The sequence below is a fragment of the Anomaloglossus baeobatrachus genome, chromosome 7 (genome assembly GCF_048569485.1).
Source record: "Anomaloglossus baeobatrachus isolate aAnoBae1 chromosome 7, aAnoBae1.hap1, whole genome shotgun sequence".
NCBI lineage: Eukaryota > Metazoa > Chordata > Amphibia > Anura > Aromobatidae > Anomaloglossus > Anomaloglossus baeobatrachus.
In genome coordinates this window covers 93,688,503-93,716,302 of record NC_134359.1, presented here as the reverse complement: position 1 = coordinate 93,716,302, position 27,800 = coordinate 93,688,503, and the positions used below count along the sequence as shown (strand labels likewise).

The 27,800-nt window shown below is 45.8% G+C and overlaps 1 protein-coding gene across 2 annotated transcripts in view; it reads left to right on the top strand.

Moving 5' to 3' along the window:
• The first annotated feature begins 252 nt into the window (after positions 1 to 252).
• DRC11 (dynein regulatory complex subunit 11) overlaps positions 253 to 27,800 on the top strand; it is a 438,498-nt gene continuing 410,950 nt past the window's right edge. Inside the window, exon 1 of one of the 2 annotated variants that reach the window (XM_075317481.1) lies at positions 253 to 454. In XM_075317481.1, coding sequence (XP_075173596.1) covers positions 444 to 454 — 11 coding nt within the window. In that variant the 5' untranslated portion in view covers positions 253 to 443. Of the gene's footprint in view, positions 455 to 14,598; positions 14,890 to 27,800 lie in introns of those variants that run through there. The other variant, XM_075317480.1, reaches the window with a different exon arrangement.

Here is a 27,800-nt window from a genome sequence, read left to right as displayed (position 1 = left end):
CCATGCAAAGTCATCGAAAATTACAACTAATGTGAAGAGAAATTGCAAATATCAATAAGCATTCTTGTGGTTTCAGCCATTCCTGGAGTGATTGTTCCTGGGTCTCGTGTACCTGCCAATGTCTAATTAATGCTGTTACACAGAGCTGTATTGGTGACTGACACAAGAAGCCTCAGCATTGCTAAGCAACGTTCTTTTAAATGGAGATGCCTTGTACTGCCTCTCCCCATATCTCCATGGTAACCAAATAAACAGAAGAAAGCGCAGACAACCATGGCAGCATTGCTCTCCTGATAATATGCATGCAGTATAAGCATTTTCTTAAAAATATAATAGATGTGATCGTCATCTGGGATTAGGGAATATTTACACCCCCCTTGTTTGTGAGCATTATCTGATGCTGGATCCTTACCCGGAAGCGATCGCACAGTGCAGCAGGAGTCATGTCTCACACGTAAGTACAGGCTATTCCCATTCTCTGTAATGTGTCAGCAATCTGTGATATGTGAGGGCTGAGGCGGACATCATACACGTCTGTGGTTTCAAAAAAATGACAATATTGTGGAAATTTTGTGGGTGTTGTCTGCAAGCAGGTTATTGCATAATATAATAATAGCCATATAAATGGAATACTTGCATACACATCTAAAATAAAACTATATTTAAATTTATATTATAATCATATAACATTGTATCAAAATGAAAATAATGAGGTTGATTTACTAAACTACATAATCCAGAATTTTGACTTGATTTGATTTAAAAATGCACATCTTTCATGCTTTGCACCCCTCTTATTCACGTTTTAGAAAAGATGTAGATGTTTGACAATATAGCTAATATATAAAGCTGAGTGCATGTATGTGTGTATGTATGTATATATGTATGTGTGTATGTATGTGTATGTATGTTCGCTAAAGGAATCCGCAACATCTCATTTACAATCACAAAATTTTGCACAGACGCCCCATGTGACCCAGGGAGCGTTGTAGACTATGTTTTGACAGGAAAATTTAACCCCGCACTTTACAGTTACTCTCCAAAAAGCTGCCTCCATTAAAGTGAATGGAGCCTAGAACTACAGGTTATTAATAGGAGCTGTGATTGGTTGTTATAGGAACAAAGGACAATCACAGTATAAGAAGCTTATGTGTGAGGTAATATGATGTCGATGAGGAGACGGATAGAGAGAGACAGAAAGAGACAGACAGGGAAAGAGACAGAGACAGACAGGGAAAGAGATAGAGACAGACCTGGAAAGAGACAGATGGGGAAAGAGACAGACAGGGACAGGCAGACAGGGACAGATACAGGCACACAGGGACAAACAGGCAGACAGGGAAAGAGACAGACCTTGATAGAGACAGACGGGTAAAGAGACAGAGAAATAGAGACAGACAAGGAAAGAGACAGAGAAATAGAGACAGGCAGAGAGGGAAAGAGACAGACCGTAAAAGACACAGACAAAGAAATTGACAAAGACAGACAGTAAAAGAGATGGGGAGACAGACCTGGGAAAGAGACAGACCTGGGAAAGAGACAGACCTGGGAAAGAGACAGATGGGGAAAGATACAGACCGGGAAAGAGAGACACACCGGGAAAGAGAGACAGACAGAGCTAGAGGGAGACAGACTGATACAAAGACAGACAGAGAGATAGAAACAGACAGCGACACACAGACAGAGAATGGGAGAGAGACAGAGAGACAGTTACTATCCCGGGCAACGCCGGGTACTACAGCTAGTAAATAATATTATTCACTTATATAGCGCTATTAATTTCATAGCGCTTTACACACATCAGCAACACTGTCCCCATTGGGGTTCACAATCTAAATTCCCTATCTGTATGTCTTTGCTTCCTCTGTGCCACAATCCCTTGTAACAAACTAATCCAAATAAGGCCTCATTCAGACCTCTGTGTGGCACGTACGTGTTATATACATTTTTTGCGTCAAAAGCACAATTATTTTTTTTTTCTGAATTTTTTTTCACCACTTAGATAAACGTAAAACTATACATGTTTAGTATCCACAAACTCATACTGACCTTGGGAATCATTCTGCCAGGTCAGTTTTACCATATAGTGAACATTATAAATAAAAAAACCCAGAAAAAACAATCATTGAGTTGCTCTTTTGTTTCAATTTCACCGCACTTGGAGATTGTTTCCCATTTTCCAGTACAATACATGGCAGAATGAATGGTGTCATTCAAAAGTCGCAAATAAACAAGCCCTCATACAGCTATATTGATGGAAAATTAAAAAACTTATGGCTCTTGGAAGAAGGGGAGGAAACAGGAAAAAAAACCCAGAAAATCGCAAGGTTGTAAAGTGATTAAGGCCTCTTTCACACAGTTTTTTGCCATCTGTCACAATCCGTCGAAATGTGAAAAAAACGGATACAGCGCTGGATCCGTTTTTTTCCCATTGACTTGTGTTACTGAAAACCGCAAGAAGGTAGGTAGCTGAAGGACTGCAAACCACAGGCAGCCAGGAGACGTCCTGGAGACCACAGACAGGTAGCAGACAAAATCCGGAGTAACTAGAAAGCCTTAATACCAAGGAAGCCTCAGTCAGACAGGAGACATCCTGGCAGCTGCAGGTGGACATGTAGCTTCTAGAAGACCAGGAACAGGTAACACACAAAACTCTGGAGTAACTAGAAAGTCTTAAAACCATGGAAGCCACAGACAGGCAGGAGATGACCTGGTGACCACAGACAAGTAGCATGCACTGACAAGGTAAAAGTCCTAGCAACACTGTAGTCTAAATTCTAAAACATAGATGTATGTCATAGGCTAGTTTCATACTTGCGTTGAACGGCATCCGTTGCATTGCATTGTGTGACGGATGCAACGGATGTGTTGCATATAGTGGCACAATGGATGCAACGGATGCTGCAAAACAACGGAATCCGTTTTGATTTTTTTTTTTTTTTTTTACAGTTTACCGGCGGCAGACTATTGTGAACGATCAGCTGATCGCTCACAGCAGCCGGTCGATCAGCTGATTGCTCCCAGTAGCCGGCCGCCGGGTGATCAGCTGATCGCTCCCAGCGCCGGGTGATCAGCTGATCGCTCCCAGCACGGAGGGGGGTAAACTGATCACTCAAAAATTCATAAACCCTAAATTCATAAACTCTGTGCACATATTCATGTAATGTGGTGATTAATCTTTTAAATATCGAGTTATTAAATGTTAAGTTTTATTAGGGTTTATGAATTTTTGTTTGACATCCCTAAACTAGTGTAATTGTGTAAACTGATCACTCCCAGCGCTGGGTGATCAGCTGATCATTCCCAGTAGCCGGCTGCCGGGTGATCAGCTGATCGCTCCCAGTAGCCGTTCGCCGGGTGATCAGCTGATCGCTCCCAGTAGCCGGCCGCCGGGTGACAGGCTGATCGCTCCCAGTAGCCAGCCGCCGGGTGATCAGCTGATCGCTCCCAGTGCCGGGTGATCAGCTGATCGCTCCCAGCACGAGGGGTAAACTGATCACTCCCAGCGCCGGGTGATCAGCTGATTGCTCCGCCGCCGAGAATGTGTGCAGGGGGCGGAGTGCGGAGTGGGTGGAGCCGAGCGGGGCCATGGCGCTGAGGACAGGTAAGTGTGTGTGTATGTGTATGTGTGTGTGTGTGCATATATACATGCGGAGTGGAGTGCGGGAGGGGGCGGAGCCGAGCGGGGAAGTGTCGGGCTCCCTGCACACGTGGCCAGGGTAAATATCAGGTAAAGCACTTTGCTTGGTTACCCGATATTTATCTTGGTTACGGGTGCAGGGAGCCAGAGAGAGCATGCGCAGTGAAATCCTAAGGATTCCGCTGCTCAAAAAAACGTTACATGCTGCGTTCCTCCCGCTGGGCGGAAGCAACACAGCGTCGCCCAGCGGAAGCAATGCAGGTCCTTTTGGCACAATCCGTCATCCATACAAGCCTATGGGAAACAGCGGAATCCGTTAACGGATTCCGCTGTTTTCCAAAAGGGCGGATTGTGAAGGAAGGAAAACAACGCAAGTGTGAAAGTACCATAAGTGAGCCTTACATAGGACTAAGTAGAAAATTACATGGAAGATTGCTGGGCTACTTGCAAAGCTCGAGTTGAGCACAAGACAGTTTAGCAGACTGGGATGAAGGGAGCAGAGCCCAGGATCGGGACAGTTGTGTTACAGTACCCTCTTCTTTTAGCACCCCTTCCCCCCAAAAAAAAGTCTGTAACCCTCAGCAATAGTGTTATAGCTGCTGTACCTTCGTGATACATGATCTAGGTATTCTGTTAGGCTCTCACACTCGCCAGCACTGAGGTACTGCGCAGGCGCACTTTGATCTGCCCTGCTCTGGGCAAATCAAAGTATTGTAGTGCACCTGCGCAGGACCTAAATACAGGCCTGTGTGCATGACGTAGGATGCGTCATGCACGCCGGCTTCAGAAGAAGGAAGACCAAGAAGGCTGAAAGAGGAGGTGCCGGTTCCGGAGAATGGTGCTACCCATTTGACCAGTCTGCACCGGAGTGACCTCCTAGGTGATTATTAGTGATGAGCGAGTACTAAAAAGCTCGGGTGCTCGAAGCTCGGGCCGAGCCTCCCAAGATACTCGTGTACTCGGCCCGAGCAACGAGCCCAATGTTATCCTATGGGAGACCCGAGTATTTTTGTGAAATGACCCCCCGGCAGCATGTAGAAACCCTAAAAATGTCACAAAAGTCTCAGAAGAGTGCTCAAATGACATGGCATCAGCATGGGGAAGACCCCTTGAAGCATTTATCACTCAAAAGTCACAGCTGTGAACAATTTTGTCCAAGTTTTACGCCATTTTTACGGACTCACCAGAAAACCTTCCAAAATGACACCAAAATGAATTTTCATGGCGGAAATGTTAAGGGCACATACCCAATAGTGAGATAGAGCTGGTGTATGTTACTTTTTGAGATTAATACATGAAAGATTTTACATGAAAACCTTGTGTGGCACTCCGATGTCCAAAACGCACGTTTTGGGCTTTTTACTAGCGATGTCGGTCATTTTTTTTTTTTTATTCTATCTCCCTCAGTCCGTCGGTCTGTCTCTCTCTGTCTTGTCTGTCCCCCTCTCACAGTCTGTCGGTCAGTTCCCCCCCCTCTCTCTTACTTACCGTTCCCCGATCACTGCCGCGGCGCTGCACAGCTGTTCAAACTCCGGTGGCTTTTCCTCTTTTGAAAAAGCCGGCCGCTCATTAATCAATCTCCTATTCCCTGCTGTCCTGCTTTTCGGCTCCTATGATTGGTTGCAGTGAGACACGCTCCCACACTGAGTGACAGCTGTCTCACTGCACCCAATCACAGCAGCCGGTGTGTGTATACTGTGCAGTGAAATAAATAATTAAATAATTAAAAAAAACGGCGTGCGGTCCCCCCCAATTTTAATACCAGCCAGATAAAGCCATACGGCTGAAGGCTGGTATTCTCAGGATGGGGAGCTCCACGTTATGGGGAGCCCCCCACCCTAACAATATCAGTCAGCAGCCGCCCAGAATTGCGGCATACATTAGATGCGACAGTTCTGGGGCTGTACCCGGCTCTTCCCGATTTACCCTAGTGCGTTGGCAAATCGGGGTAATAAGGAGTTAATGGCAGCCCATAGCTGCCACTAAATCCTAGATTAATCATGTCAGGGGTCTCCCCGAGATTCCTTCCATGATTAATCTGTAAATTACAGTTAAAAAACACACACACCCGAAAAATCCTTTATTAGAAATAAAAAACACTAACAAAGTCCCTCATTACCAATTTATTAACCCCGACAAACCCTCCATGTCCGGCGTACTCCACAGTCCTCCAGCGTCGCGTCCAGCTCTGCTGCATGGAAGTGACAGGAGCTGCAGAATACACCGCCGCTCCGGTCACCTCCACGCAGCTAATGAGATGAGTATAGCGATCAGCTGAGCTGTCACTGAGGTTACCTGGATCCAGCGGTGGATGCAGCGGTGGCCGCGGGTAACCTCAGTGACAGCTCAGCTGATCGCGCTACTCACCGCCGCTCCAGTCAGCTCCATGCACCAACTGAGGTGAGTATAGCGATCAGCTGCTGTCACTGAGGTTAATCGCGGCCACCGCTGGATCCAGCGGTGGCCGGGAGTTACCTGACTGACAGCAGCTGATCGCGCTATTCCCTTCATTAGCTGCGTGGAGGTGACCGGAGCGGCGGTGTCTTCTGCAGCTCCTGTCACTTCCATGCAGCAGAGCTGGACGCGACGCCGGAGTCCGTGGAGTACGCCGGACATGGAGGGTTTGTCGGGGTTAATAAATTGGTAATGAGGGACTTTGTTAGTGTTTTTTATTTCTAATAAAGGATTTTTCGGGTGTGTGTGTTTTTTAACTGTAATTTACAGATTAATCATTGAAGGAATCTCGGGGAGACGCCTGACATGATTAATCTAGGATTTAGTGGCAGCTATGGGCTGCCATTAACTCCTTATTACCCCGATTTGCCAACGCACCAGGGTAAATCGGGAAGAGCTGGGTACAGCCCCAGAACTGTCGCATATAATGTATGCGGCAATTCTGGGCAGCTGCTGACTGATATTGTTAGGGTGGGGGCTCCCCATAACGTGGAGCTCCCCATCCTGAAAATACCAGCCTTCAGCTGTATGGCTTTATCTGGCTGGTATTAAAATTGGGGGGACCGCACGCCGTTTTTTTTAATTATTTATTTATTTATTTTACTGCACAGTATAGACCCGCCCACCGGCTGCTGTGATTGGGTGCAGTGTAACACCTGTCACTCAGCGTGGGGGCGTGTCTCACTGCAACCAATCATAGGCGCCTGTGGGCGTGGAAAGCAGGGAATATGAGATGGCTGTGTACAGAGCACAGCGCGCCGGCCGGTATAAAGGCTCGGTCACGCTGTGCAGGCCGGCCAATCACTGCAATTCCACAACTAACAGGGCTGTGGCATTGCAGTGGTCTGCCAGCCAATCCCTGCATGAGGGCTGGCTCTCAAAAGAGCGCCAACATGCAGAAATGAAGACCACGAGTAAAGCACGAGTATTGCAAAATTACTCGGTACCCGCCGAGTAGCCCGAGTACAGTGATACTCGTGCGAGTACCGAGTAGTAACAAGCATGCTCGCTCATCACTAGTGATTATTATAAAGTGTTCTTTATGTTCTACACAGCGGCCTGGGCTCTTATATATAGTATGTTAGAATACTGTATGTAAGAGCCCACTGGTGGTGACCGCAGCTTATAGGCCCCAAATCTGGTGACAGGTTCCCTTTAAATTTTTTTTATTATTTTTTATTATTTTATTTATTACTTTCCTTAAGTTTGGGGGTAATTTTGACCATTTTTATCCTGCTTTTGAACATGAATGAGTCTGCTCGTTCTTATCACTTTACTATGGAAAAGTTTACTTTATCCATACTATCACATCTAATAGTCGTACCATTAGGGGTCAAAAGGAGTACAAAAATCCCATCCAAGGGGACCAATGTTGGCACTCAGCTAATGGGAAGTGGTAGGGGGATATGAGTGCTACACCTACTACAAAAGAAATCAGACAAGGGTTAAAGCCTTCATTTTTTGTACATTTAAATAATGGAGTGTTCAATATTTGGAAATGTAATAATTGTTTAATTCCATATCATCTGTCTAACCGCGCAGCAATTAGAATGATTATGAATCATGTAAGACTGCAGTAACGGAGCATGTAGTATTTTTATGATGCATTAATTTGCCTCATTTACGTAAATTAAAAACAGCAGTCAACAGCAATACTATAAATCTTCATAGCATAAATATATTGTATTTATATTTCATTCCTCATCATTGCAAATATAGATTACAGAGGAAAAACGGGTATATGCCGCGCTAAAAAACCACTGGTGCCAGAATGATGAAGAATTTCCTTTTTATAAGCAATCCAACGCGTTTCAGAGACAAAGACCGTCTCCTTCTACAGGGAAAAAAGAAATCAATCTACCCTGAAGAAGGAGACGGTCTTTGTCTCTGAAACGCGTTGGATTGCTAATAAAAAGGAAATTCTTCATCATTCTGGCACCAGTGGTTTTTAGCGTGGCATATACCCGTTTTTCCTCTGTGATCTATATTTACCGCGTCATTTACGGGGCTGCTGCTTGGACCACGCGGAAACTCACATGCGCTTCAAGGAGTTGTGACTGGCACAACCCGATTAGGTGTGTGTGCCTCTCTACTTTCATTCCTAACGGTATACCGGGTAAGACCCTATTGCGCCTTCTGTCTCCCCATCTCTAGCAGCTACAATTCCTGATCTTTGAAATTGCAACACAAAGGATAAGGTGTAAGATTATGCAAATCTAGGAAATAGCAGGTGTCGCTAAGATCTGCAAATAATACAATTTCTGAGCTTGTAGCTCTACTCTGTGGCATCAGAAAGACGTATAAAATCCAGATGGAGAACAAAGTTTTTTAGCCACATCAAACCTCAAAAATTGGATTACGTCTTGTGGGATGATTGTGCAATGCTCCCTGTTCGTTGACCTGTCAATTACTGCCACTTATCATGGACTGAGCTTCAAAACAATCCTTGCACTGAGAGGCATAAGTTTATCATCATGTTACAACGTTGCATGTTCCAGTGGTTGTGAGAATGACGACCTGGAATGAAAGCAAGAAGTGCACAAAGGAGAACCTCTGCATGGATGAATCGTAAGATTAGAAGAATGACGCATAGTGATCCATTCTATACTGCAATTGAAAGCCTACACCACACTCAAAGGCAATGACGGCAATTGAAGATGGAATGGAGGTATGTCATCTTCATCAGTGAATCTTAGTTTTGTCTTGTAGTCATTGATAGCTAGAGATTGGTCTGGAGACCACTTGGTACATATCATGAAGAGGCCTTCATAAAGGAACATCACTCTGGTCTTACGCCTGTGATTATGATGTGCGCTTGCATAATGTATGATAGTCAATTCACTGTAATGTTCATTCCAGGAACACTAACAGCTTGTGGTTTCATTGGAGAAATGGCCATACCACTGGTTCCCCCACCAAATCTCAGTGTCCCAGAATCTTGAAAAACCTGAACGTCTTTAAATTAAAGGTCACTGTTTCTGCATTGACTCTTTTATGCTGGCTGAAATATCACATGGGCACTGTCATTGCCCATATTGAGTTCTCTGCTCAATGACATTTTCTAGAAGTGACTGTGTAAGAGGGGTGCAGGGCTCAACCCAACCCAGACCTGCAGACTGGCTGTATACAATAGTGTGGTGTAATTTTATTCTGTAAAACATGTGTGTTATGGTAAACGGCCACAAGATGGCCACGGTGTGCTCAGCCACCTCACTGGGGCTACTAGGCAGGAAAGGGTTAGTGAGGTGGAGCACTGGGAAAAAAAGGCGAGACAGGGAAGGAGAGTCCCCCAGGAGAGTCTCCCAGAGTAGCAGAGAGAAACCACACCTGTGGGAGGTGGGAGGTGAAGCCTCTAGGAGAAGAAATTGAGACCCTCAGGGTCATATCTCAGCACCGGACACGTGGGGCCCTGGTCAGAAGTGGGCTGACTGAACCACGTCCCAAAAGAGTGAACTCCGGACTCCCTGGATGGTGGCTGCCCCGTGGCATGTACCCAAAGAACACCCTCTCCAGGCTGAAGGTAAGTGGGTTCCTCGGGAGTAGGAGTCCAGGACAGAAGATAGCCATCCCCAGGGACCCCCGTCACGGCTTATAGCTATCCCTGTGGGTGGTAGACGGACCCCTGTGTTGACTATATGACTCTGCCCGACAAATGAAGATGAGAGAGGGGATGAGGGGCTTGGAGGCCCAAGTACCAGGGCCGTGGCTGGCCGGTAAATTGAATGTAGCTCAGGTTTCTAAGGGCAACACAGAGAAGCGGTGCAGCGGATGTCCGAAGAATTATATATACTGAAGTTGGTATCCCCTGTAACGTTGAAGATCGGTACCCGACATTGATGTATAGCATTTTGAACTGTCTGATAGTAAAGAAACGTTGGTTGGAAATAATACAGCTTCTGAGTGGGGACACTGTGGCCTGCTGCAGGTGGAAGCCAGGAAGTGGCGCAGAAGAAGAGTGAGAGAGTCCTGGCTTACAGCCTGCAAGAGTGTGTCCCGCACTACAAGTCCCAGCACCCCTTCTCCTTTATTAGATCAGCGGCTGTGGTGCAGAACACTAACCCAGGGCTGCGCTGCAGCCTGAAGGCAATGTCTGCCATAAATGCCGGAGAACCTCACTGCCCATCTAACAACCTCGCATGTGTCGCCCTCGACAATGATGGTGCCTGCAAGAAAGTTCAACCAGAAGTTCTCTGAAAAAGCAGCGACCTGTCATTTGAAGAGTGGAGAAAAGAAAGCGGGTGGGGAATACCTGGACTAGCAGGAGAAGACCAAGTGCAGAATCCAGCCACTCTACACTTGTGCGTATAGCTTCAACAGGGGATTACTGAATAAGGACAACAAGGATTTCTTCAGCAAAGGAATCATTTTAATATGCATTAAAGTGCCATTATTGTCATATATTTACTTTACATTCCCAAATTGTGCTGACAGGTCGCTGGATTCTGCCCACATGTGTGCGGATATCTTAAGATATGAATGATTACGAACTAAAGAGTGACAGCCTTAAACCTAATATGACAATGTTGTGTCCTGGGACAAAAAAAATGTTTGAGATTTATTAAGGCTTTACCTAAAAATGGGCATTTTGGGGGCAATTTTGGATGTTTTGGGGACCATTCGCAGGTGGGGCTTAAATGGATCTATTTTGGGTTTTACAATGGCTACAAATAATACAAACAAAAACATTTTGATAGAAAATATTGGTTATATAAGTATGGCTATCAAAATGTTTTTGTTTGTATTATTTGTAGCCTTCTAACAATTGTGTATTCTACAGTACCTTTGTTATGACTTTTTCCACATACAGCAATATAAGATATCTATATACATTTCATAAGAACTTATTGCAGATTTTTGTATGTTCAGCCTGTCCATCCACAAATACATACTGTCTTTACACAATGACCGATGTTTTCTAATCTACAAATTAAACCAAAATCACTGACCTAAGTGGATTAAAAATATATAAAAATTAATTTTTATTCATACATATTAAAGATATTTTCCAATTCCACCGTACTAAGTTCAGGTCTATCTAGCAACAGTTATAAATTTACAATGCAGTACAAATGATCATACAACCACCATATAGAGAGCCAGTAAAGGGAGGAAAAAAGCTGCGCCTGCCGTAACATAATAATCAGACATTATTGAAAGTGGTGCATAAAAATCATGGAGGTCCGGGGCCAGGCGCTGGAACCCAAAAGGACGATGGCCGTTTCGCGCAAATGCCCTTCTACGGGTCCTTGCTGTCTAAAGTCTGGATGTTATTTTACGGCAGGTACAGCTTTTTTCCTCTTATTATTGGCTTACCTTTGGATTTGCCTGTTCACACCTGCAAGCACTGCTGAAGCTCCAGCAACACTCAGGAGTTTACATTTGTTCCCGAGCCATCTGCAGGATTGGACCAGGTAATCGTTCGCACCTACTCTTCCATCGTTCACCATTTAGAGAGCAATTATTCATCTCTTTCTTATATACCACCAAATCTGGTTATTTCCCCAAATAGACAGCTGGTTACTGGATATAGCAATTTGTTGGTGGATACAATTTTCCACCTAATAGAAGTGGAGAATACCTTATCAAACATGTCAAACTCAAATATACGGAGGGTCAAAATTAAAAACTTGGACAAAGTTGTGGGCCAACCTAGTCGTGGGCCCCACATAATCCTCCATACAGAATAATCGGCCTCACACAGCCCTCCATACAGAATAATGTGGCCAACATAGCCCTCCTTACAGAATAATGTGCACCACATAGTCGTCCATACAGAACACAGAATAATGGACCCCACATCGTCCTCCATACAGAATAATGTGCACATGTTGCGGATGTGGGCCGGGCCACTGCAGGGGCTGCTCGGATCCGGATTCGTTACTGCGGCTCGAGTGGTAGCCGGACCCAGGCTCGTACGGCCGTCCGTCCTCACAACCGTAGGAAGGGAGTATTTACAGGGGATTGATTTGTTGGTGACGCCACCCATGGGTTGCGGTGAGAGTTGATAGCACTGCCGCTGCCTGGTGATGGGACGCCCGGGGCTGATGGAGCGGGGCAGCAGGATGGAATCCCCTCCACGGGTAGGGGAGGTGTAGTCCCGCGGCCCAGCTGAACGGGAGCTGTGGTTGCAGAGAGGGACATGCAGGGTTGGACCGGGGGAAGATGGTGTACTCACAGTTCCAAAGAATTGCACACAAAGTCCAGTGGTAAACCACATTTCCAGTGACTGGTCGCCTTCAGCGGGTGTATTCGGGTCCCACACCCGGGTGTAGCAAACATGGGTCCCTTTCTCCTGCACTCAGTGTTTGTGTCTTCACTGGGACAACTCCACTTGGAATGGGGAAAACCACCCCCAATACTGTGTATGTTGGGAGCTGTGGCCTGTGAAATCTGACCGTTGGGATCTCTGTGGGTTCTGACGGATACCGTATCCCCCGCGTTGGGCTTCCGTTTCGCTCTCTGGGCTTCTGTAGAACAAGGCCTGAAACCTTGTTCCCGGCTGGTTAATTAACAAGGGGCTTGCAACCTTCCTCGTCCTAGGGTCCAGGTACCCAGTCTGTGCACGGCCTCCGGACCGGATTCCCGCTGTCGGTACCGTCGGGCTACAACCCTGCCCTGGTCCACTTTAGGTCTCCCGTAACCGAATCTCCGTCACCTGTGATCCGGCTTGCCGTCTGCCACCTAGTCCGGTAGTCCAGGGGCTCCAACCCCTGACTCCACTGCACTTCACACTCCTCTACTGTCAAATGTCAGAACTGTTCTCCTGTGTTCCTGTCCCTGACACCTCAGGAGCCCTAGGTGGGCGCCTAGTGACACACCTAGACACACCTGGTGTGTCCCTATTGTCATGGGGGGGTGACTAGGCTTTACTGGCTGGTATTGTGCACCTGGGTGTGGGTTTTTTTGTTAGACTGACAAGGAGGGTGGAATATTGTACAACTTCTGTGACCACCTAGTTTTGCCAGGGCGTCAAACACACATAGCCCTCCATACAGAATAATGTGTCCCACATAGTCCTCCCTACAGAATAATGGGCCCCACATAGGCCTCCATGCAGAATAATCGACCCCACATGGCCCTCCAAACAGAATAATGGGCCTCACATAGCACTCCACACAGAATAATGGGCCCCATATAGCCCTCCATAATGTATCACTCATAGTCCTCCAAACAGAATAATATGCCCCACATACTCCTCCATACAAAATAATGTGCAATTCATAGTCCTCCATACAGAATAATAGCCCCACATAGCCCTCCATATAGAATGGCCCCACATAGTTTTCAATATAGAATAATGGGCCCTATATAACCCTCTATACAGAATAATGGGCCCCACATAGCCCTCCATACAGAATAATGGACCCCATATAGCCCTCCATATAGCATGGCCCCACATAGTCCTCCATACAGAATAATGGGCCCCACTTAGCCCTCCATACAGAATAATGGGCCCCACATAGTCCTCCATACAGAATAATGGACCCTACATAGCCCTCCATATAGCATGGCCCCACATAGTCCTCCATACAGAATAATGGGCCCCACTTAGCCCTCCATACAGAATAATGGGCCCCACATAGCCCTCCATACAGAATAATGGACCCCACATAGCCCTCCATATAGCATGGCCCCACATAGTCCTCCATACAGAATAATGGGCCCCACTTAGCCCTCCATACAGAATAATGGGCCCCACTTAGCCCTCCATACAGAATAATGGGCCCCACATAGCCCTCCATACAGAATAATGGACCCCACATAGCCCCCCATATAGCATGGCCCCACATAGTCCTCCATACAGAATAATGGGCCCCACTTAGCCCTCCATACAGAATAATGTGCCACTCATAGTCCTCCATACAGAATAATGGCCTTCACATAGCCATCCATTCAGAATAATGGCCCCATATAGTCCTCCATACAGAATAATGGGAGCCACATAGCCCTCCTTACAGTTTAATTGACCCCACATAGTCCTATATATGGTACTACAGACCCCAAATAGTCCTTCACATTGTATTATTTGGCCCGCGGGCCTGAGTTTGACGCATGTGCTTTACGTGCTATCACGATTACTCCTATTTAGCATACTATGGCCTGCCTAACTAACAACTTATTTAGCATATCACATTGGCAAAAATCGTATAAAGTTTATATAACCCTGTGGACTCGACAGACCCATAATCCTACTATTTAGTATCACTAGAGATACTCCCTGTGGTTGTATCCTAATTGTAAATATGACGTGCACTTACTATGGTGGATTATATTTGTTATATTTATTAATAAAAAAAATAGTTTTAATATATTACTAATCCATTTGTCAGTGATTTTTATGCAGCACATTATTATTATTATTATTATTATTATTATTATTATAGCAGCCATTTTAAATTGTAAACAGATATCCTGGACACCTGCCATTTTGTTACTCAGACTGTACCACCAGTTATTTATCATAGGGGATAATTTGACCTGACGTCACATGCTTTTATGCTTTACCGATATTGCAATAGGTCAGAATAGGTCACAGGAGACCCCATGAGGCTTATGGAGCTGCATCCGGCATAGGAGTCACATCACCGGGCTTGGCAGTATATGTAGTGCAGTTGCCCAGCAACCAGACTTTAGATTGGAATATAATAAGTAGGCCTCAGTCCATTAAAGATGGACCCCAGATATACCAATGACCAGCTGTTTGCACTCGCTGAAGAAATCACCAAAATACAGGAGCTGCGATATACTAAACATGCCTCCAGGCACCCGACCCTGTTTATACCACTGACGACCAGGTACTAGACTATCTACAACATGGTGGATGAGCCAATTCTGGGAAGATAATTACTGGATAATTCTGTGTTGGCTGCTAAAAGCGCGTATTGCTTTATTCCAAAGTTTATGATTTTATACCGCCACAATAGTGACCTAAATTACTTATATATTACATACAAATAAGAACACTTCTTATTTTTGCATCAGGCATTAAAGGGGTTCTCCATCTGTGGGGGCAATTTTTTTTACTTTACGTGTTTGTATACAATAACAATTGTTCCCAAATGTTGACAACCTGCCGCTTTCACACTGCCTTGTGGCCTCTGTTAAGTGGTCCTGTCAAGGTTTCTGTCCGAACACCCCACAAAACTGGTATTGGACGCATGCGCCGAAGGGGCCATTAAGTATAATGGTTCAGATGGAGTCACCGTGTGCTCTGTCATGCAGCATTTTCGGGAGTATTCACTTTCTGGAGGCGGACCCAGACGAAGTCTACTACGTCTGGGTGTCCACCCAAAAATGATGCACAATAGAGCACACGGTGACCCATCTGCTCCATTATAGTCAATGGCTCCATCGGCGCATGAGTCCGAAACCCGTTTTGTGGGGGTTTGGATGGAAGCCCAGATGGCACAACTGAAGGGAGGTCAAAACGCAATGTGAAAGTAGCCTAAGGGAGATGCGGTTCAGCAGGTGGGACAATCTTCAGATGTCTGGCAGGCATCTTGCATGCATCCTATCCAATTTAGAAGTATCTGTAGAACAGAAAGAACGTCTACCAGGTGATTAGACGCTCCAGCAAAGCAATCGGCATCGGGAAAAATGCAAGATAAAATGACAGATGGTTGCCTTGAGAACTGAGCAGTCTGTCCAGCATCCATAGCCAGGTCAATTCCAGTCCAGCACAACGATTAACACAGTGAATGACTGGGAACAAACCCATACAAATGAGGATGGACACCAGACAGTGTGATGAATGGAAACAAATATCACCCCCTCCTGGCATAGCGTGTACAAGGATGTCCTATGTCACTTGCGGGTGTCTGGTGTGTACCTCAGGAGCTGAACGTGCTCAATTCATGGCTGCTGCCAGCTGTGTGGATACAGGCGGCATCCTACTATAAGGATGTGTGCTCACGCTGAATTTTTTGTTGCAGATTTGGTACAGTTTGTTGCCCAAATCTGCATATTTATCATTATGCCAGCAAAGTCGATGAGAATTCTGCTTCTTTTTTTCTTGCAGTTTTGGATGCAGAAAAAATCTGCAGCATGTCAATTGTTGGTGCGTTTTTTTCCTGCGTTTTTTTTAGCCATTCCAGGCATTAATTTCACAAAAAAATGCACGGCAATAAAAGCACCAAAAACACATTAAAATGTACCAAAAACCACACGTGTTTTGGTGCGTTTTTCTGCTCCAAGGTGCGTTTTTTGGAGCAGAATGTTTCTGAACCTAATCTGCAACGTGCACACATGGCTGTAGATTCCCTCATGTTAGAGAACTGGGCCAATTATGTAAATGACACTCGGAATCCCACCCTCATCAGACTTTGAGCAGAGTGTCATTCACTGTGATCTGATTGTCTCGCAGGCAAGAATCAGAGCACAGCTGAGGAGAAGATGGAGAACTTATTTTCTTCATATTCTCCATTGTCTGTGCCAGCATATATCCAACTGCACTTGGATTGATTTGAATGTGTGCGTCGTCCGATTTATGCTGACAGTTGCAGAATATATTACTGGTTGGCACTGCCCACAGTATAACACTGGAGGGAGGGCTACCTGAAAAAACATCGAATGGTATTCAGTCATGTTATACCCTTATGTGAGCAACTCTTAGCAGCAACGACCAGAGCTAGTGCTGATGTGACGCTCTAGACTAGCCAGGTAGTCACAGATAGACCCCCGCACAACACCTGTCACCTAATAAGGTAACATCAGCCAACCACATTAAACCCTAGTCACCTCTCTCAGTGCTTGATGGACACACCAGGGGGCGGAGCCAGGCAGTTGGCACGCCCACCGAGGAGTTCAGAGAGCGTGAGGCAGGAAAAACAGTCCAGTTTAATCTGGCAGTTCAGTTGGAGAGTGCAGTGAGGAGGACAGGCCTGTGTGACAGGCCTGTAACAGACAGGTAATACAGCAATCCCAAATTGACAGTGTATATAACAGCATTAAAATTAATCCTTTATTGTGAATATTCTAAAAAGAAGAACACAGTTCCGCTAATTCAATTTTTATCAGCTCACAAAGCCCTCACCATGTATACATCATATGCGTGCCCAGATAGCCTATAGGCAATTCATACCGCATTTAGAAAATCATGGTGGAGGCCACTAGGTCAAACAAATAAACAAAACCAACATAATAAACAAAACAAAAAGTGATTATGCCAAATCAACGGACGTTAGTCCAGTTTGATAAAAAACTAAGCATAAAAAAATTAATATACGTAACAAAAAATGTTATCAATTACCATCTGATACTGACAATGGTCAGATACCATAATAATAAACATATGTTAAGGCATATGAAAGGAATGGTCTCACCAACTCCTTCCAAGAATGGGTGGCAGGCAATCTCTCCTTCGGATTTCTGGGTTCAGTATGCCAGAACCAGCATTCACTCTCCCTATCCAATCAGGAGACCACAAAATAACAAAGTTACCTGCTACCCCAAACTCCCGTCCTAACAAGGACGGTCCACATCTATTGCAAGGTTGGACCCCTAAGCCGACCCTGTTGGTGTCCCGACGCGTTTCGTCCACATCAACTCCTCAGGGGACATATTAAGTGTAACCAGGTCCTTATTGCCAGCCCTCACATGCCTCAGATGTCAAAAGAGTCTGGCTCGTAAAAGGTGGGGTCTTTTAAACATAGCGTTGATGTGGCTCCTCCAATCAGGAGGGATAACTCACCTGATGTTTAATTCCATTAGCGTCATGTAGATACTGGTGTAATCCCATTAGTTTTCAACACGTGTAGAGCAGCATCCAGAGCTGTTCGGCATGCGTTTCACCCTGGGACCGCCCATGGCTGTCAAAAGACAATAATGATAGGAGGAGAGGAGCACCTCCCCCCCATCCCATAGTGTGACTCCTCGATACGTCATCTGATATACACTACAATGGCGTCCCACCTAGAGGAAGTCTCCAAACGGCGGGCGCACATGACTAAGAGGGAGGACCTCCTTCTCCTCCCCCTCCGGAGTGCATCTCCTCATTGCATCCCCCAGGCTTGCGTTCCACAGGCGTTCCACTCAGGGACCGCCCCCGGAAACGCGTAACAGGAAGGAAGCACCTCCCCTCATCATCAGTAATACACACCCTGTTAAAGCTCCATTGGCCTAAGGCCACATCACTCTTCCATCAGCGAGAAGACACGCCCCCAATCCAGGGACAGACATAGCGAACGGAGGAAAATCCTCCCTTCACCCACAACAAAGTCCCCCTGGCAAGCTGTGGGGCGTGCGTTCAGACCATGGAACCGCATATCGCCATCCCAGAGACAATGCCAACAATACCAACTGACAGATCACTCCCGACACAAGTATATGCAGTCACTAAAGAGGGGGGGCGGAACCCAGCCGTCCACATGCTGCACACAAAGGGGATGAACCAGCTTCATAAACAAAGCATGTAATTGGACGGCTGGTCATTCCATTAGGGCAGCATTATTTCCCATTGGAGGCCTCATGTACGTTGGAATTCTTACTATCAATAGGAGTCGCCTCCCATCGGAAAAACCGTGAGAGGCGATGTGGCCAGCCGGTGAAGGAATATGATGATTTATTGAGGTATATAGAGGAATTGAGGTATATCCCAGGAGGATATTGGAAAATTTATTCAGGATATTTAATAAACTAGGGGACAATGATATATCTACACATTTGTTGATTCCTTCATGGCTCTAATCGAATCCATTACCAGCCGGTATGGAAATCTAATTAGTAAATATGACGCTAGCAAGTGTATTGGATCACACTAACGGTGACATTATATCAATTAATTACTACAAATGCCACCGATCTCTCCATAGGGGTGAGCTGGAGAATTATATGGGATAGTTATTTAGCAAAGAATACCACGGAAACTAAATAAAACTATTGAATAACAATGGCTCATTTAGACCCCTTGGTGAAAGGGTTTCAAGTTTAAATATCCACCTCGTTTCCCTCTGAAGGACCAGTCTGTCCCAGTCTCCGCCTCTTTTAGGTCTCAGGACCTTATCAATCCCCGTGAATCTCAGTACCCGGGGGTTACCCCCATGTTTTTCAATGACGTGTCTGGCCACAGCAGTGTCCCTCCGATGTTCCACGTCGCCTAGATGTTCACCTATCCTCCTTCTAAATTCACGGATGGTTTTTCCAACATATTCAAGGCCGCACACATAGTCGATCTTATAAATGACTCCCTGTGTGCGGCAGTTGATAAAGTGTCTTATAGCATATTCCCTAGAGGTCGCATTGCTCCTAAATGTCTTAGTGACCTGTATGACCGGGCATGCAATGCACCCTGAACACTTAAAACAACCCTTTATGTCCTTGGTACCTTTAACTAGCCAATTATCCTCAATTGTTCGCACAAAATGGCTGTGGACCAGGGGATCTGCCAGGGATTTACCTTTCCTGTAGGTGATCTGGGGTTGCTTAGACAAAATTGGACACAAGTCCTTGTCCATCCTTAGACTTGACCAGTGTTTGTTAAAGATACGATGTACGTCATTAGCGCCATTGTCAAAGGTGGTAATGAACCTATTTGATCCATCCTGAGTATCTATCTTCTTTTTGGTGATCAATAATTCCGGTCTTGGTCTCTCCCGTGCCTCCTTTAGCGCTTTGTTGATAATCGTTTTGGGGTATCCCCTCTCTCGAAATTTATCTCCCAGATCTTTAGCTTGGGCTCGGAAATCTCCCTCCTTGGAGCAATTCCTTCTAATTCAAAGGAATTGCCCCTTTGGGATCCCTCGTTTCAAATGCTCAGGGTGACAACTGTCCCACTGGAGCAGAGAGTTTGATGCCGTGGGTTTATAATAAGTACATGTGTGGAGACCCCCTTCAGCATCCCTATGAATCAATATGTCAAGAAAGGGCAATGTGCCCCCTTCCTCTAACACAGAGGTAAACTTCAGACCGATGTTATTCATGTCCAGACCCGCTACATATTTAGACAAATCTTCCCTGGGTCCATTCCAGACAACCAGGATGTCATCTATGTAGCGGGTCCATATTTCAAAGTGACGTGTTATCTCTTCCGTTTCTTGTACAAAAATCATAGTCTCCTCCCACCAACCCAGGAGCAAGTTGGCATACGAGGGGGCACATGGGCTCCCCATCGCTGTGCCCCTGAGCTGGTGGTAGAAACGGCCGTCAAAAAGAAATACATTCCTGGTCAGACAAAAGTAAGGAAGTTTTAAGACAAATTCATTATGCTGTCGATACTGAGTCCCCCTAGTCGAGAGGAAGTATCTCACTGCCTCCATCCCTTTGTCATGTGGGATGGAGGAATAGAGGGCCTCCACATCAATACTGCCCAAGGTGGTGTTAGTCTGTATGGTTATACCCTCTAATTTGCGCAAAAGATCTGGTGTATCTTGTACATGAGATTGTAGGGCCAAAACAAAAGGTCTCAGGACACGATCCAGGTAAATGCCGCAATTCTGGGTAAGGCTATTGATTCCAGAGACAATCGGTCTCCCCCTCAGGGGATCCAACCCTTTGTGCACTTTTGGGAGGCAATAGAAGGTTGCCATGACCGGATTTTTCTGGTATAGAAAGTCATACTCAGACTTGTCAATGACTTCCATGGACAATCCCTCATCAAGAATTGTCCTTACTTCCTCCATGTACATCCTGGTTGGATTCCCTGAGAGCACCTCATAAGTGTCACGGTCATTCAACAAACCAGCACAGAGGTCAACATATTTATCTGTATCCATGACGACCACATTGCCACCCTTATCCGAGGGCTTTATGACAATGTGGTCGTCACTCTCCAGATCTTTCAAGGCCTGTATCTCCAACCTGTCCAAATTAAATTTAGAAAAGGCACCAGTCACAGCTAGGTCCTTCAATTCTTTTGTGACCAATTCTTCAAAGATATCTATTGCCGACAAATCCGACATTACTGGTGGATTTTTAGAACTTTTATTTTTGAGGTTTGTAAAAGGACCCCGGCCCCCCAGATTAGGGTTCTCTATCTCAAGACTACTTAGGAGTCTAATGTCTGGGAGAAGATCAGCCGGAATATCAAGATCCTGGCAAACCCTGGCGTCCTGTTTGAGAAAATGTTTTCTCCACCTCAACTTCCTAAGGAAGAGGTTAAGATCTTTAATGGACTCAAACAGGTCAAAGTTCGATGTCGGTACAAATGATAGTCCTCTTTTGAGAAGGCCTATTTCAACTGGACTAAGTGCCTTTTTGGACAGGTTGATAACCTCTATGTTTAATGTCATTTGCCTCTGTGAAATTGGCGGTTCCTGAGAAAATGGGGTTCAAAGGAATGAGGGGGAGGGGAATAATCCAATCTCTCTCCTGATCTAAAACCTCCTCTTCCCCTTCCTCGACCCCTATTTTTATTTTTCTTAGACTTCTTGAATCCCTCGGTGTCCGAGGTTTCAGTATCAGTAGAGGAAGGTACTATAGGTGGGATATCTACTGGTGGTTGGTTATTAATAACCTGGTAAGCTCTGTTATCCTTGAAGTCTAGAACGTCCCTGCTATATTGTTTATGCTTCCGTTCTTTCAGATGGTATTGGAACCGTTCCAGACTATCCTGTAACTTTTTCTCCTTGTTAGTAAAGTCTGGTTCACTAGAGTATTTTTTAGTAATCTCAATAGATTCTTGAAGTTTACTATTCAACTGCGAAAGAGTGGCCTTCTCTTCCTCCAACATAATCTGCATAAGTCTCAAGGAACTATTGGTGGCCTCTCTTTCCCAGTTGGCAACAAATGATGTACTCTTATAGCGTGGTCCAACTGAAAGCTGGATCCTCAGACCCCTTGGGACTATCCCAGCCTTAATGTAGCTCTCCAAGGATTGAACCTCCCATCAAGAGACAATCTGGTCCCTATAAACTTGGGTTAGTTCATTAAAGGCTGCCCCATAGGATGGTATATATCTTTTCTGAGTGAATTCTTTATCTGAAAAAACATTTCTAGCTTCAGCCAACCATTCATCAGTATTTAGGCCCGTGGATAAGAACCCTGCCATAACTAGGTTAGTAGGTAATACAGCAATCCCAAATTGACAGTGTATATAACAGCATTAAAATTAATCCTTTATTGTGAATATTCTAAAAAGAAGAACACAGTTCCTCTAATTCAATTTTTATCAGCTCACCAAGCCCTCACCATGTATACATCATATGCGTGCCCAGATAGCCTATAGGCAATTCATACCGCATTTAGAAAATCATGGTGGAAGCCACTAGGTCAAACAAATAAACAAAACCAACATAATAAACAAAACAAAAAGTGATTATGCCAAATCAACGGACGTTAGTCCAGTTTGATAAAAAACTAAGCATAAAAAAATTAATATACCTAACAAAAAATGTTATCAATTACCATCTGATACTGACAATGGTCAGATACCATAATAATAAACATATGTTAAGGCATATAAAAGGAATGGTCTCACCAACTCCTTCCAAGAATGGGTGGCAGGCAATCTCTCCTTCGGATTTCTGGGTTCAGTATGCCAGAACCAGCATTCACTCTCCCTATCCAATCAGGAGACCACAAAATAACAAAGTTACCTGCTACCCCAAACTCCCGTCCTAACAAGGACGGTCCACATCTATTGCAAGGTTGGACCCCTAAGCTGACCCTGTTGGTGTCCCGACGCGTTTCGTCCACATCGACTCCTCAGGGGACATATTATTAAGTGTAACCAGGTCCTTATTGCCAGCCCTCACATGCCTCAGATGTCAAAAGACTCTGGCTCGTAAAAGGTGGGGTCTTTTAAACATAGCGTTGATGTGGCTCCTCCAATAAGGAGGTATAACTCACCTGATGTTTAATTCCATTAGCGTCATGTAGATACTGGTGTAATCCCATTAGTTTTCAACACGTGTAGAGCAGCATCCAGAGCTGTTCGGCATGCGTTTCACCCTGGGACCGCCCATGGCTGTCAAAAGACAGTAATGATAGGAGGAGAGGAGCACCTCCCCCCCATCCCATAGTGTGACTCCTCGATATGTCATCTGATATACACTACAATGGCGTCCCACCTAGAGGAAGTCTCCAAAAGGCGGGCGCACATGACTAAGAGGGAGGACCTCCTTCTCCTCCCCCTCCGGAGTGCATCTCCTCATTGTGTCCCCCAGGCTTGCATTCCACAGGCATTCCACTCAGGGACCGCCCCCGGAAACGCGTAACAGGAAGGAAGTACCTCCCCTCATCATCAGTAATACACACCCTGTTAAAGCTCCATTGGCCTAAGGCCACATCACTCTTCCATCAGCGAGAAGACACGCCCCCAATCCAGGGACAGACAAAGCGAATGGAGGATAATCCTCCCTTCACCCATAACAAAGTCCCCCTGGCAAGCTGTGGGGCGTGCGTTCAGACCATGGAACCGCATATCGCCATCCCAGAGACAATGCCAACAATACCAACTGACAGATCACTCCCGACACAAGTATATGCAGTCACTAAAGAGGGGGGGCGGAACCCAGCCGTCCACATGCTGCACACAAAGGGGATGAACCAGCTTCATAAACAAAGCATGTAATTGGACGGCTGGTCATTCCATTAGGGCAGCATTATTTCCCATTGGAGGCCTCATGTACGTTGGATTTCTTACTATCAATAGGAGTCGCCTCCCATCGGAAAAACCGTGAGAGGCGATGTGGCCGGCCGGTGAAGGAATATGATGATTTATTGAGGTATATAGAGGAATTGAGGTATATCCCAGGAGGATATTGGAAAATTATTCAGGATATTTAATAAACTAGGGGACAATGATATATCTACACATTTGTTGATTCCTTCATGGCTCTAATCGAATCCATTACCAGCCGGTATGGAAATCTAATTAGTAAATATGACGCTAGCAAGTGTATTGGATCACACTAACGGTGACATTATATCAATTAATTACTACAAATGCCACCGATCTCTCCATAGGGGTGAGCTGGAGAATTATATGGGATAGTTATTTAGTAAAGAATACCACGGAAACTAAATAAAACTATTGAATAACAATTGCTCATTTAGACCCCTTGGTGAAAGGGTTTCAAGTTTAAATATCCACCTCGTTTCCCTCTGAAGGACCAGTCTGTCCCAGTCTCCGCCTCTTTTAGGTCTCAGGACCTAACAGACTGACAGGTGCCAGGGTAGGAGCCCTGGTACCTCTGGCTAGGAGGCAAGTGGTGGCCTCAGCCTGCAGGAGCCGGGAAGATGGCTCGATAGAACCGTGGTGGACCGGGACAGGGTAGTGGCCCACTGGTACCGACCCGAGGAACCGAATTGGAAACCGGAGCACAAAAGGGGGTACTCAGACCCTGAAACGAGGTCCAGAAGCTACTGGACCGAGTTAATTAACTGATTGCGGTCTGGTCTATAGGTCCTTTCCCACCTAAAGTCCCGACTGAAGACAACAGCCCAATGAGGGGGGTAGAAAGCCACCGCACAGCCAGAGAGATCCCACGGGCCAGCGTCTGCGGGCAAAAGGGCTCTCCCGACATTCACAAAGCCGGGGAGCGGACTCCCGTCACTGAAGCGCAGGCAGTCCACAGCTACACTACACGGTGCAGGAGAAAGGCAGAGACCACCAACCGGGTGGGGACCAGACGCAGCCGGCTGCGGGCACAGACCACCATCAACTTGGTTTACCAGAGACTTGTGTGTGTTTCTAATCGTGAGTACAACAGTGCCCTCCGGCCGCGCACCTCCCTGCACCGACCAATCAAACTACAACTCCCAACGGGTCCCGGGGCCACCATCCCTGCCCACGGAGGGGTTAACAACTTGCTGCATAACATCTCCCCCGGGTGTCCCGCAATAGCAGCGGTGGTGTCCACCTTCACCACAACCCGTGGGGGGCATCATGAGCTCAAATACCGCTCCGGCCGTACACCTACGTCCCCTGAACCGCCAGTCCCTTTCAGATCGAAGAGACCACAGGGCCCCCGGGTCCGGAGACGCTCGAGCCAGCCACCAGCGAGCCTGGATCCGAGCGGCTTGGTCGCAGCCGAGCCCGGGGCGGTACACTGATTGCTGCTGTTTAACTATTTAATGTTGCAATTAAGTGGTGCAATTGCATGGCACAATAATTCCAGCGGCCATTGCATTTCCCTTCCGATGTGCTTATGTGGAGCCGATGGGTTTCTATAGCAGCCAAGGCCAAATGATGGTGCCCATTGTCGCCATTCTGTTACTCATATATTCTTGCATTCATAGGAATAAGTATTATTGCAATGCATAGTTACATAGTTATATAGGTTGAAAAAGGACTTAGGGGTACTTCTCACATAGCGAGATCACTAGCGAGATCGCTGCTGAGTCACGGTTTTTGTGACACACCAGTGACCTCATTAGCGATCTCGCTGTGTGTGACACTGAGCAGCGATCTGGCCCCTGCTGTGAGATTGCTGCTCGTTACACACAGTGCTGGTTCATTTTTTGGACGTTGCTCTCCCGCTGTGAAGCACACATCGCTGTATTTGACAGCGAGAGAGCAACAATCTGAATGTGCAGGGAGCAGGGAGCCGGCTTCTGGCAGCCTGCGGTAAGCTGTAACCAAGGTAAATATTGGGTAACCAAGCGAAGTGCTTCACTTGGTTACCCGATATTTACCTTGGTTACTAGCGTCTGCCGCTCTCAGGCTGCCAGTGCCGGCTCCCTGCACACGTAGCCGGAGTACACATCGGGTAAATAAACAAAGCGGTTTGCTTATTAACCCGATGTGTACCCTGGCTACGAGTGCAGGGAGCCAGCGCTAAGCGGTGTGCGCTGGTAACCAAGGTAGATATCGGGTAACCAAGCGCTTGGTTACCCGATATTTACCTTAGTTACCAAGCACAGCATCGCTTTCACGCGTCGCTGGGGGCTGGGGGCTGGTCATTGGTCGCTGGTGAGATCTGCCTGATTGACAGCTCACCAGCGACCATGTAGCGACGCAGCAGCGATCCTGACCAGGTCAGATCGCTGGTGGGATCGCTGGAGCGTCGCTAAAGTGTGACGGTACCCCAGGCTATGTGCCCAAGTTCCATTTTTACATGCGTTTCCGCAGCGGTAACAACTGCAGCCTTTTAATGCCAAAATGCATGCGTTTTGATTTCCAAGCAAAGTCTATGAGAAATAGGTATTTCTTGTGCACACCATGCTGTTCAAAACGCTGCTTTTAATTTGCATATTTTTGGGAAAAAACTCAGCGTTTAAAGAAGCAACATGTCAAGTGTTTTTGCCATTTGAGCTGCGTTTTGATAACATTAGAGTCAATGAGAAGATGCAAAATACATTCTACATCAAAATCCTACCGTTTTACATGTTTTTTGGATGCAGAAAACAAGTGTTTTTGACATTATATTAAAGGCATGATATGTCCCTTTACACACACACATAGTCCGACAATTAAAATTAAGAAAAACATTAAATTAACGTTATTTTATACATAAATATTAACAAACATTTATCATTTTAATAAAATCAGCTATTTTGTTTATATTATTGATTATTGATTATATGATTATAATCTTGATATTTGTTATCATTTTTTTTTCCATTTTTTCATAGTGTTTGAATGTTAAAACTTTATTTAGTAGTGTATTTGTCATCAAAACGCATCTGACTTTAAGCAATGAAAAAGCATTAAAAACGCGGCCAAAACGTGGTAAAAACACAAGCGTATTTATAGCGTTTTTGCAGTCAAAAGCAACTTTGGCAAATACCATTTCTGCCAAAGGGTGCGTTTAGAACTGCAACTACCTCAACGCAACGTGGGCACATAGCCTTAGGCCACTCAAGTTCAACCTTTCTCCATAAGTTATACTTTCTCTATCTCTAGATTATTTATCTCCGAAATTGTCATTGTTTTGAGAGAAAAGCATTCTGCACTTTTATTAAATACTGTTATAGCGTCTGCTACTACGGTATGTCATTCCACAGTCTGACTGCTCTAAGGGCGGCGTCACACGCTACGATATATCGGGCAATATGTCGTCAGGGTCACAGATTCCGTGACGCACATCCGGCATCGTTAGAGATATCGTAGCGTGTGACACCTCCGAACGACACTGAACGAGCAAAAATACTCACCTAATCGTTGCTCGTTGACACATCGTTAATTTTCATAAAGTCGTCCCTCCTTCTGTGCGCCGGTTGTTCGTTGCTCCCATGGCAGCACACATCGCTCCGTGTGACACCCCTGGAACGACGAACACAGCTTACCTGCGTCCCACCGGCAATGCGGAAGGAAGGAGGTTGGCAGGATGTTACGTCCCGCTCATCTCCGCCGCTCTGCTTCTATTGGCCGGCCACTGTGTGACGTCGCTGTGACGCCGAACGTCCCTCCCCCTTCAGGAAGAGGATGTTCGCCGCCCACAGCGACGTCATCCGTGAGGTAAGTACATGTGACAGGGGGTTAACGACTTTGTGCGCCACGGGCAACTAATTGCCCGTGACGCACAAACGACAGGGGCGGGTACGATCGCTTGTGCGATCGCTTGTACGATAGATCATACTGTGTGACGCCGCCCTAACTGTAAAGAACACTTTCCTATTTAACTGCTTGACTCTCTTTAATTCCACCTGTAGTGAGTGCCCCCTGGTCCTTATTATTATTATTGTCCTTGGAAGAAATAAGTCATGTGCCAGTCCTTTATATTGACCACACATGTATTTATACATATAAATGAGATCTCCTCTGAAACTTCTTTTTTCTAAGCTAAACAAATCCAACTTTTCCAACCTCTCATAATTAACAGAGCTG